Source organism: Rhyacophila brunnea, unplaced genomic scaffold, assembly GCF_057557595.1.
Source record: "Rhyacophila brunnea isolate RB1 unplaced genomic scaffold, BYU_Rbru_1.0 scaffold_19, whole genome shotgun sequence".
Taxonomy (NCBI): Eukaryota; Metazoa; Arthropoda; class Insecta; order Trichoptera; family Rhyacophilidae; genus Rhyacophila; species Rhyacophila brunnea.
The window spans coordinates 9,055,633-9,068,235 of record NW_028232848.1 but is presented as its reverse complement, the minus strand read 5'-3'; the positions used below and the strand labels follow the sequence as shown (position 1 = coordinate 9,068,235).

Below are 12,603 nucleotides of genomic sequence, written 5' to 3'. Positions count from 1 at the left end.
ATGCTCCACCTTCTTTGCAGGCGGACCATATCTGACTTTTTTTACTGACAATCAAACGATTTTTTTTTAGTACTAAAGCAATATTGTGATAAATTTCATGATAACAGTAAACACAGCTGCTAGAATATTTTTAGAATTGTTGTATTAACAGTACACCAATAATGTATTTCTTCATATTATAAGAATGTTTAGTAGGTTACATTTCAAATGTATAAATATTCTGGAATTTATAAATATAATGGACACTTTATAAATCGAGATGTAGCATATTCTTCTTAAATTTGAGATAGAATGCAGTCTGAATTGCGATACGTATCACGCTAAAAAAAAGTTTTATCACAAGGGTTACCACACATGACGTAAACGTCAAACATTTAAAAGATAGATGAATAATAGATAATCATTATAACAAACATGGAATACAATGCAATAATTATTATTTATGAGGGATTATATTATTTGTATTATGGTAATAAACATGAATAGAGGTGAGAGGAGAATTTTGTTAAAGGATTACCCAGTGCTCCAGATGCATAGACAAAAATGGCATATAATTTAATAGACAATTTTATGACACAACATATTATAAACTTTATAATTAATTTTAAGGCTGATGATCGGTTTCGATAAGCATTGAACTTATTACTTAAAACAATAGAGATCACAGTTTAACATACCATAGAGTGAAAGCAGAGCTCATCTGTATCAGGTTGGAAGATATATGATAGAAACAACGATATTATAAATTGATACACAAACACATTGATCCTGTAAGAATGTTTGAAAAATACACAGTTATTCTTGGACCCGGGATTGTCACAGTTTGATTAATTCAAATGATAAAAAAATTAAATAAAAAGGGGTACAACTACACTTGGCTATTTGATATCATATTATTATTTATTTTATGTGTTGTAATTTTATATATTATGCAATAACTTGATAGTATACTTCCGTACATACCACTAAATAAAATATTTTTAATAAACTACTTTGATTATTATGTAAAGGCTTTCAAAATAGATTCTGTTTCATTTAAAACACAAATAGATATCACGTTGATTAAGGGTCGTCCATATATGACATCAAAAATTTTTAGATACTTTTGACCCACCCTGCATTGCCAAAAATCCTTAACCCCCTTCCTAAATTAAATGACATTTTTCCCCACTCTCACCCAAATTATTATGACATTAAAAGAGAATATTTTATTCTAAGAAAAAATGAGTTGATAATCTGTTCATTTTGTGTCATCACCAGGGCATATCGAAAGAAAAAGTATCGATAATTTTTTAATGACGCTAGTCGTCACCCACGCGTGGCCGAGCTGCTTAAGCGTCGACTTATAGTGCCGTGGGTCCCAGGTTCGAGTCCTAGGTCTGGCAAATACACATATTGTTTTTCATTTTGTGTTTTGAGTCAGAGTATGAATCTAAAAGGTTTAACAAGTGGCTAACACACATTTCTCGTAATAACAAAAATCTGTTAATACAAACCTCCACTCTGTGGAGGCCCATAAATGATCATGTTAGAATGGGACATGGTCAAAAGACGAAAGAAAAATTCGTCACACTTATTTCCGTTTACACGTGCATGGATATACTGCTGACAGTATGTACTATCGCGGCCATAACAAAAAAAATGCACTATCGTGCAAATTGCAAGATCGCATGTATGAATCAATCGGACCGTGTAATATCTGTGCCTAGTAAGATAGTACCGAACATGCCGGTAAAAAAACGAAATTCACCGCGCAGAGACTCATTTTGAAGTTAACCGATTTTCACAATCTGTCAAATAGAGTCAAACAATAATACCATTGCGCCTCGCTTACTCTTGAAGAATGAGATTGGCGAGGCAGTGAGCACTTTTACATATAAACAGTTATTACCGCGATAGTTTAAAATACACACTATTGGTGTAAAGTAAATCCATGCACGTGTACAGGCGCTATTAACCACTCTATCGCCGAGCGCCCGCCGGTGGGCACTTTGTGATGTCATTCACACGCCACGCGCCCACCCATGGGCGCTTTGTTTTAAAATCGTAATGAACGTGTCTAATTATTTTTTTTAAATGAAAGACACCTCCGAATATCCCAATGAACCATACACCACACAGAAATATTCATAAATCAAAGTAGTTATCAAGACAATACGATCTTTGTATCTAGGGCTGACACATATGCCGGCGTAAAATGACATGACATCACTGTTGGACAATTTTTATTATTTGTTTATGTAAGTCTTTTCAAAGTGTCTAGAAACGAAAACGGCAATAATTGATGAAGAAACGCCTATTCCACTTGTGAACAATGCAGTTTTTGTTTCTATAATTTTTAATAGCCATAATAATTTTACGACAGGCGCCTCATTATTCATATCCATAAGTTGAGTGAATAGCTTTATTTTTACGACTTCCATAATATAAAATTAAAAATAATTTACCCGATAAAAGTTACAAGTGACAAGTGACATGGGTAGCTTTGTAATGCGCTGTCCAAATGAAGCAATACTTTGCCGCATTTTCGAGCGAGGCGAGACGCGCCAGACGGAAATCACCGTGAGTGCGGCTTGTGTGGACATCGCGAGACTCAAATCGTATCATGTGGGCAAAACTTTATATGTATGTATTGCAGTAGTGTTTTATTATGATTTCCGATAGAATAATATTAGATGCATGGTTATATTTGCCACTTATTTATCAAGTAATATTATATTTTTGTTTCATGTTGAGCGCGTTTCAGTGTGCATTTCATAATTTTTCTAAGTTTGTAATATTATTTCGTAAATTTTCGGTGAATTTTATTATTCCTAAAATAGAGTACCTACCTATAAACATTGATAGTGTGTAATAGATATATTTGTGTGTTTGTGTTTTGTCACCCTTCAAAATGGAAGATGATCATAATAATCCTGAGCAAGAAGCCGATGATATTTTATTTTCGACACAAGAATCCGAAGATGAGAAAATTATTGAAATAAAATAAAAAATCTAAAAAACACTATTATAGAATTTTTGATGAGATGACCCTGAAAATGATGACCGTGAATAGTGATGACCCTGAATAGTGAAGACTGAATTCTAAGTGAAAAAATACATCAATAATAATAAAAGTGAAAAAAATACTTATATATAATATAATAATATAAAAAATAATATAAAAAATAAATAAATATTGTTGGGTGACAGCCCTGAGTGAAAAATATATCGTAGTTTTCCATGAAAAATTAATACAATCTATGTTACCATACATAATATGTGAGTATTACTATACATTATATATTTATTTCAACTTTTTCTATTTTTTTTAGTTTTTTAAAAATGTGTGGCATATAGGTGTTAATTTGATTTTAACTCTTGGCGATAGAGTGGTTAAGACGTGATATCATATATGGATGACCCTCTTCTGTCTACAAATAGCACAATTTAACGGTGATACGATAAAGAAAGTACCCATCCACACCAACTAAAAAAACGGTATAATAAAAATTCAGATTCATCCAATTCGTAATGAAGACAGTTTTAAAATTAAATTTGTATGAATAACCTTATACCATAGAAGCAAGCAGTGTAAAGCCAGTGTCTTATAAAATAAATTATAATAAGAATTGGAAGCAAATAATAATATAAGAGAAGAAATAATTAATTAAAATAAATAAAAATAATTACAAGATAAAAAGAACTTTTTATATACCTACAACGTTTTTAAATTTTCTGTTGAATCATTATAAACTTGACTTGACAAGCTTAAACGATCAAAAAAATTGTATTTGAAAGAAATAATACTGAAATAACATTTTGACACTCATATTAATTTCCATAGTAACGCACGTATATATTAATAATTTCCTAGCAACCAATAATAGTGGATTGGATTATGTACCGGACAAACAACCACCAAACGAATAAGAATACGACCTAATAAAAACGTTGTAATATTCCACATTAGATCCATCACCGGAGCAGGAAATAAAAAATATATATATATTAACAGTTTTACAGAAACCTTCAAAAAAATAATACATAAATATTACATAACTAATAATAACAATTAAAAATTGTATAGACAAGAGGAAATGCACTATACTTGAATAAACGTTTTATAATCAAACAAAAGTATATCTGACGAGTGCGTCTAGAGCAGTGATTCCCAACCGTTTATGGTATGAGAAATCATTAAAATCATGAAAACACACTTGTATTCAACACAAAAAAAAATTGACGAACACTTTCACTTTGCCTACTGGTATAGCAAACAAATATTCTGTAATTAATTACATATGTAATGGTGATTAGCCAAGTGTTGGGAACATAAATAATGGAATTCACTTTTGTATTACGTTTTGAAAGCTAGTGGTTATTAACAAGATGGCGGCCTATTTTAATGTTTTGGTATAATGTACATATGGCATACCGTTGTTTATGATTTTGTGTGACTGTTTCTCTTAATTTTGTAAATAAATATAATGATGATTGTTTTACACTTATAACACTAATTAAAAATGTATTTATCTCACTGCAAGCTTAGCAACTTTACTGTCAGAGCATAAACAACTAAAGTTTGCTACAAATGATTCTGTGTTACAGCCACGTTAATTATTGGCCTTAGTAATCTTTTTCTGCTTCATTTTTATATATTTAGACTCTCGAAATACTAATATTGTTTTTTTCGACGATTTATAACTACCTACTTAATGTAAATTTTACATAGTATGTACATATGTACAGCAAATTTCCACGTGTGTAAATCTATTTTAAATGTTCGTGAGTAATAATTGAAGATAAACAAAAGACGGGAAAAAAAAAGAAAAATAATTATTAAAAAAAATTATATAACTAAAAAAAACATAAAGCCTATCATCACCTGCCCACGGGTCCAAGTTAACGGTGCGTTTAACCGGTTCGGGCCTACGAGCCGGCGGCCTGTCCCAAGCCGAATTGAAAGGATCATCTCCGTTGGTATTATTATTGTTTCTCCTCTCGTTAAAAGACGAAGAGCTAGCGGTCATCCGGGCGGAGTGCGGGCCGGGGTGGACGGCCCAGCCGGGCTGCTTGGCCGCCAGGTTCCCGCTGGAAGAACTGTGCCGTAGACTGTTTGCGTTGGAGTTGTTAGTGGAGAGGTTGCCACTGGAGCCGTGGGTGCTGCCGATGAGCGGGAAAGGAGGCGGGGGGCGACCGTTGTTGTGATACAGGGAGTTGGAGGGGGGAGGCATCATGAAGTGGTTCGAACCGTCTGTGGAGATTCCGTCGATGTTTAGGTCGGCCAGAGTCTTCGGGACGAATTCCATCTTTGGCCTGGACGCCGCCTCGTCCGTCCTACAACACGTCATGTTTCATTAAAAATTCAGATTTACTATAAAACGATTACGCATATATACGCTCGTTACCAGTGTTAACAATAATAAGTCAACAAAAAAATATCTATTGATCAGCTTGGTGGCAACACTCAAGAGTCATCTCTCATTGTGTTGTTATTTTAAATACAGTATAACCCCTATTTTACGTTTTTTAAGGGACTGGAAAAAAAAAGCCTAATTGGAGGGAAAATGTAAAAGAGGGCTATTGAAAAAAAGAACATTTAAATTTTATGTTTCTAAAAAAATAACGTTTTATTAAAAAACAACAATCAATTTAAATTTTTATTGAAAAAATCATGTAAATTCGTTTGTTGCATTTTTGTTTTTTTGTTATGTAATTCTCTTTCAAGACTATATAAACATTTAAAAGTGTCATCTTGAATATCAGCAAAGCTTGTAAAGTAGGTTTTTAAACCCTCGGTAAACCTCATTGCTTCTTCTTTTGTTGGAATATCAACCTCTTCTTCATCAGACAGTTCTTCAGAAGCGCGCGTAACTAGCATATTTTGAATATTTCCGACGTAAATCGCGGGAAAGAAAAACGTAAATGCGGGTATTAAATGTACTGAAATACATCGGGACTGAAAAAATCACACGCAATTGCCGGGAAAACGTGAATTCCGGCCACGTAAAAACAAGGTTATACTGTACTTGTAAATAAATTGTTCCGTTTCGGTCACAACTCCCGGGAACAACTCAAAAGTAACTTCTCACAATCAGGCCAGCGGTTGGCCAGAGAATCTACCAATGTAATTTGACTGCTAGACAGCTCAACAGCTAGATGACTTTACAAGGCTAGCAAAAGATGTGGGGTTGAATATCACTCAAATCCAGACATTTTCTAAGATTTCTCTAATACGAATATTCATGGAGTTTTTTAGAAGTCATTGTATTCAATAACTTTGAAATAACAATTTGAATGAAAAGCATATAGAATTACAAACCACATTTTAGCAAAAGCACAACATCTAGACCAAGCTAGCGAATGTTTGTTCTTCCCCCACTCCCTCACGTTTTCCCTCACGCTTTTTGTTGAGCGAGCATAAGAATTTCACTAGTGTGGGCAAAGAATAAACATTCGCTCGTTTGGTCTAAATGCGGCTTAATAGCACATCAATCACCAAAATTCTTTCCTTGAAGGATTATTATTCACAGATAACGGACCACAATCATTTCATCCACCGTTTAAACGGCTGTCTGATTTTACTTTTCCCACAAAAACAAAACATCTGCAGAATGCAATAATTATTGTAATCCAAAGAGTCTTACTTTTCATGCAAGTTGCCGACGAGTACGTTAAGGATCTCTATGCACTGCTGATGGTACTCCAAAAGTCCTTCTGCGAATGATGTCAGTTGCGCCAATTGCTCCACCTGAAATGTAAAAATTCCAATTCACAAACCCGAATTCCAATCATAGTGAGTTTTGTAACATGAACCTTTTGTGACCCGAAATTCAGCCTTTAGGCATATTCAACCTCAATGAGTACATGTAAAAAGTATGCATTAAATTTTGTCATATCACAGTTCACCGTGAGCTGTCTAACCGGAAAGAGATGGGCGTATAGAATTGAGATTAAAAAATTACGTGTTCGTGAAGCATTGCGGACAGATTATTCCAATTTTATTGGATTAAAAATAAGAATCCACGATGGCCGCGCGGCTTAAGTGTTAGCCCATAACGTCGTCGGTCCCAGGTCCGAATCCTGGGTCTGGCAAGTACAAATTTTGTTTTTCAATTTGTGTTTGAGTGTTTGTGTGTAAGTGGCTTAATACTGATCTATCTCTTGTGTTATGTACATAAAACTGTTTTAATAATATTTCTTTGTTTCTAAATGTCATGTTGTGAATGTCTTAAACTTATAATCTGTAATGTCCACAATATGTAAAATAAATAAATTGAAATTGAAATAAATTGAAATTTCTTGTAAAAACAAAATCTGTTAATACAAAACCTCCACCCGGTGGAGGCCCATACGACCTTATTAGTATCAGACATGGTAAAAAAAAAACATTAATCCGATATTGATTGGTATCAAATATCTGATAATAATGCTATCATTACTACTTGATACTTACAATTACCCAAAAGCATTGAAGTAATTAAAAACTTCATTTATTTTTATATTATTTACATACCCTACAAAATAAACAAGATTTTCCATTAAAATTTCAGGGTTTTTGAAGTATAGTACACTCTCAGTAATCCGCCGCTCGATTATCCGACAACTACTCTAATCCGCCGTTATTTTTACTAGTTGAACGCACAAAATCAAGCTCTATAATTCGTCGGTATTAGATTGTCAAATTCAGTAGTTGCCACATACAAGTATACAACGCAGATGAGACGGGTTTATTTTGGAAACTTCTCCTTCGTAAAACGTATGTTCATCGCGAAGAAAGTAATGTACCAGGGAGGAAAGGCCCAAGGACACTATCAGAATTAATTATGCCGTGCTCCAATGCAACCGAGACGCACAAAATGAAGCTTTTGGTGATAGGGAAAGCCAGGAATCCTAAGCCATTTAAGAATATCTGCCTCACTGAACAACTGGTTGTTTTACTGTATAATATTTAGTTAATAAACTTAGTTTATAAATCACTTATAATATATACTATAAAGAACTTCACAGAGTACAGCTGCGAATTGCGGATATCTAAGAGAATGTCGACAAATCGAAGGGTGTCCTGGCGGTGGGTAAGACGGAAGAGCTAGGCAAAATTTTAAAGTTATTTAACAGATTAGGAGTGAGGACCTCATCGACGGATCCCCTTCTAGAAGAGAAGAGACGATATGACAGCGAGTCGCAGTCAAAGCCTCAGTAAAATCACAAAAAAAAAATATGTATTATTTAGTAAATACTTGATTTTGATTATAAATAAAACCGTAATTAAGTACAAATTTCTCAAAATGTTTTAATTTTTACCATATTTTGTATGTATGCACTATAATCCGCCGCTTTAACTAATTGGACACTTGTCTGGTTTTTGGGGTGGCGGATTACTGAGAGAGTACCATTGATATACTACTGGATGAATCATATGCTTCTTAAAATGACGCCCGATTTTCAGCGAGTCGGCCTTTGTTAAAACTTACTGGGTAAGCCCGATCTAGCTTGCATCTTACTCTAACTAATAGTCAGCGCATGACGACTTGCTCTGTCTGCTTTGCTTTGCGTTGCAGCCACCCTTAGGTTTACTATTCCAAGAACGCAAATTTAGTTTTACAGCCAGGGCAATACGGGTGAAATTCGAAAAACCATGTTATCGGTCTTAACGCATTATACCTACAAGGAAATATTATAAGACGATATTCATAATATCTTTTGTGGTACACTTTTAAAATGACACTTGTATGGGAACTGCTCATCTAGTAGTATATCAATGGAGAGTACTGTATATTATTTATGTACCCTACAAAATAAACAACCTTTTCCATTGAAATTTCAGGGTTTTCGAAGTGAAGCGAAGAGAACTATTAGGTAATTAAAACAAAAACTAATATTTTCCATGAATCGAAGATTAAGAATGTTTTATTATTATCTCCAGGAACAACCAATGGTATATCCGTGTACGGCGTGAATATGTTGATAATGGCGGATTGGCAAAAAAAAAATGATCTATATGGCCACCAAAACTTTACAGACATTTTAAATCAAAACTACTCTCAAAGAAAACTTAAAAACTCAGTATGTAACACTTTCATTATGTCTATACTAACTTACGGATGAAAATGATCTTTTCATCATAGTTAATCTGCTACCTGGTTTTTTTTTTTTTTTTTTGAATTATTAATAACCATGTCTTTGCTTTTTCGTACAAGGTGGTTGTTAGTAATTTTGAACAATCACAAACGCCCAGGCTTTGAGAAAAACACATAAATATTGTATGTCCTGACCGGGAATCGAACCCAGGAACTCTCGGGTGGAAGGCAAGCGCCTTACACACTTCACCACGACAGCCGCCTCTGCCGCCTAGTTAACACAACTCCAAAAATCCAAAAATGGCGAGTTCAATAAAAAAAATTAATAAAAATTATACTAACCTCATTGTCAAGTAGATTGAACATCCCCAGCTGTGCGAGATGAAGAGATTCGGCAAACTTCTCTTCGGCTTGCCGTATCTCATCATCTGAAATATGGGAACCTGATCAAACAAGAATCCGTCCTCGGACCAAGTGGAAGCACATGGCAACAATATAACGACATACCACAAAATGTTCACAATACGTCAACAATTTCATACATACATTCACATCAAAACAATTCATACGCGTATGTATATTATTCACAAATTCATACCGCCAAACGCACCAGTATTGATAATTTTAAAGCAGAAAATTAACGTATAATTGAAACACAGACATCCATTCACGCACAGACGGAAAACAATTACATTGTAGGAATAATTGTCATTGTCGTAACAATTGGCATTTAAAATGTAACAAGATTCATATTGGGAATAAATTATATTGAAATGAACAGTAATAAAAAATTATAAAAATCAAAGTAATTCAATAAAATCATTTTTAATGATGATGGAAAGTAATAATAGTTGGAGTATTTTACGAAAGCGAAACGAATCACAACACAATACAAATAATAGGTGGTTAAAACGACAAAGAAAAGTTATAACACATAACGGGATCAACACAAAATACAGACCAAAAACACAGGGTAAATGAGGGGAGAGGAGTGTCAGGCGCCATTTTGTTTTCGAGTTTTCCGAAATGTCGGACGTGAAGAAGATGGCGGAGTCGTGTCGGCCATATGTACAGTTTCCATTGGCAAATAATGGCAGGGGACATGTAAAAAAAATGAGGACAACAAAATGTGATTAATAAAAATGATCGATAAAGGAATTAAAGGATATTAAAAAAAAATACAGCTGATCGTGTTGTACAATTCGATATCTAGATACTGATCATCAAATTGTCTAATATATTGCATTGAATGTTAAATGTTTTAAAAGTACTTAAAGTTACAAATATGGGCATCAACAACCCAAGCCGTGTCAGCATATAGATCGGCGAGATAAATTACCTTACCATACAGTACACAAAACAATTTTGTAATTACTGTATTTTATAGAACGTATATTTTTTTCTTAATTTCTGTTTAGAATATGTAATTAAGTTATACCTGTCGATTGTGCCGCGTCGTGTTATTTGTTATTCTTATGACTTATTACAATAAGTACTACTATGCATACGGCCCTAAGTAGTCTAATTATATTACAAAATCTGCGAAAGCGTAAAAACTGCATGCCAGCAGTCGCTTAAATTTTTCTCACATAACTCTCAGTATGAAATAAGCAAGATAACAAAAGTGTCTGGAGTAATGATAATATATTCAAGAATACTTCCAGCACGACGAGAGTCTCCAAACTAATTACGAAACTTTCAACGACGGGTAAAAAGTGGACAATACTTTGAAAGTTTAAAACCTGTAAATTAATGTCCCGACTGTCACATTAAAGAGGCCATCGCGGTTTTGCGCATTATGAAATAATACTCGCTTCTGCTTACGAGAGATACTGTATTATTTTTATAATTAATACGGCAAACCATAAAAAGTATCATAGACAAACTGTGGAAGTTTTCTTTTATTCATTGACATCAGGCGTGCACACAGAGAAATGGTTTGGGGGGGTCCATTTTGAAAATATATTCATAATATTTTTTATTAATTTTTAAGCTTCAACCACAGATACCAAACATTCCAGATACGTTCCCCATACCCAGACACTCAGCACTTTTGAATCTACCTATCAACACCTGGTATGCAGGTATAAATAAGGGTGTTCATAGCTAGATTCATTAGCTAGAGCATTCCTACGAGCTGTCGCATTGACAAAATGTTATCGAGTGAATGTGGCATAACAGTTATAATTATTATTAGGATCGTCAGCGGCCGTTTGTGTCGTCCGCGCTGTCTTGTCTTTTAGATATATGCCGCATCGGAATATTAAAACGGACATTGGATGCCCCAAATAGTTGCACAGATTTGGTGAGTGTCGTAGATTGCCGAGAGGAGTGAGGCCAGCCCGTTCATAGACTGTTCGACAGCCAAATCATACGGGTCTCGATCCTCAGTCATGAGGTACTGATGAAGAATACGAAGTAATATCCCATTTACCTAAATAGTTTTCCGTTTCTCGGAGGGGGTGGTAGGGACCCAAAACCCCCTTGTGTACGCGCCTGATTGATATTATAACAATAATATGTTTTTGGATGTTTAGCTAACTATTCATAGAAAGTTAACAGGCAAATCTGTGAGAGAGACGGGAAATAGTTCAAACCAATGTAAAATTGAGTTATGTATACTGTCATTATTAACGAGGAATACGGAGATGCGTCAGGTCGGAATCACTAGAGTTTTTCTTAATATATCTTCAGAAAAACAATATTGCGATGACTCTCAATTACATATTCCTGACTATTTTATATTACTCTGTTTTTCAGTTATAACACGAAATTACAATATCGAATTGTACAAAAAAAAAGCTGTGTATAAAAAATATCAGATCTAGGACGATTCGGTGCCAGGACAACTGGACGCCACGCTATTAAATGAAATTCAAAAATAAATAAACGTTCATGAATTATAGGTACTTTTAAAATATATATTTAATACTTATAATGTTATTATTACTTAAGGTGATTCATCAGTGAAACGGCAAATAATTTTCAACCATAGGCGCGACGAAATTTTGCACTCGCTCCCATTCGGAGAGAGAATGTAGAGCTGGAAATACGTCATTTTGCTTCATGATGGCGACGGCCGTAATAATTCTTAAATCGTGTAAAGATGACTTAAAACGTTACCCATTTACTTTAAAAAGAAAACATGTCAATGAATATATTATTATTGTTACTGATAAAACAATAAACAGAACATTAAATGGACACATGTTGGATTTATAAGGCAAATTATATTTGGTTTGACATGTCTCATTTGCACCCGCGACCCGCAATCCGCGCATCGCCTAGCGACGATCTTTTTAGACCGTGTCTCAACTGAGGTATGGCCTTAATACTCGGTGAGAATTTAAATATACATACGTAAATAATGATTTAATTGTACATATTATGTTTAAGTTCCAACGAGAAGATTTTTATATAAAGCGTCAGGCATAATAATTCTCAATAAAAAAACATTATGTTAAGAGCAAAATGAATTAAAACTACCAAGTAGTAGATAGAAACTGATTAAAATTCCTCGTCTATTTTCTGTATCAAATCG

The 12,603-nt window shown here is 34.1% G+C and overlaps 1 protein-coding gene across 7 annotated transcripts in view; it reads right to left on the bottom strand.

The window, feature by feature from the left end:
* The window catches only part of EndoA (SH3 domain containing GRB2 like, endophilin-A), a 234,634-nt gene that overhangs the window by 16,158 nt on the left and 205,873 nt on the right, over positions 1 to 12,603 (bottom strand). For 4 of the 7 annotated variants that reach the window (XM_085946074.1, XM_085946077.1, XM_085946073.1 and 1 more), the window contains 3 exons: positions 9,405 to 9,505; positions 6,630 to 6,733; positions 4,868 to 5,319 (listed from right to left, as the gene is read on the bottom strand). In XM_085946074.1, coding sequence (XP_085802200.1) covers positions 4,868 to 5,319; positions 6,630 to 6,733; positions 9,405 to 9,505 — 657 coding nt within the window. The remainder of the gene's footprint in view (positions 1 to 4,867; positions 5,320 to 6,629; positions 6,734 to 9,404; positions 9,506 to 12,603) is intronic. The other 3 variants (XM_085946078.1, XM_085946079.1, XM_085946075.1) reach the window with 2 other exon arrangements.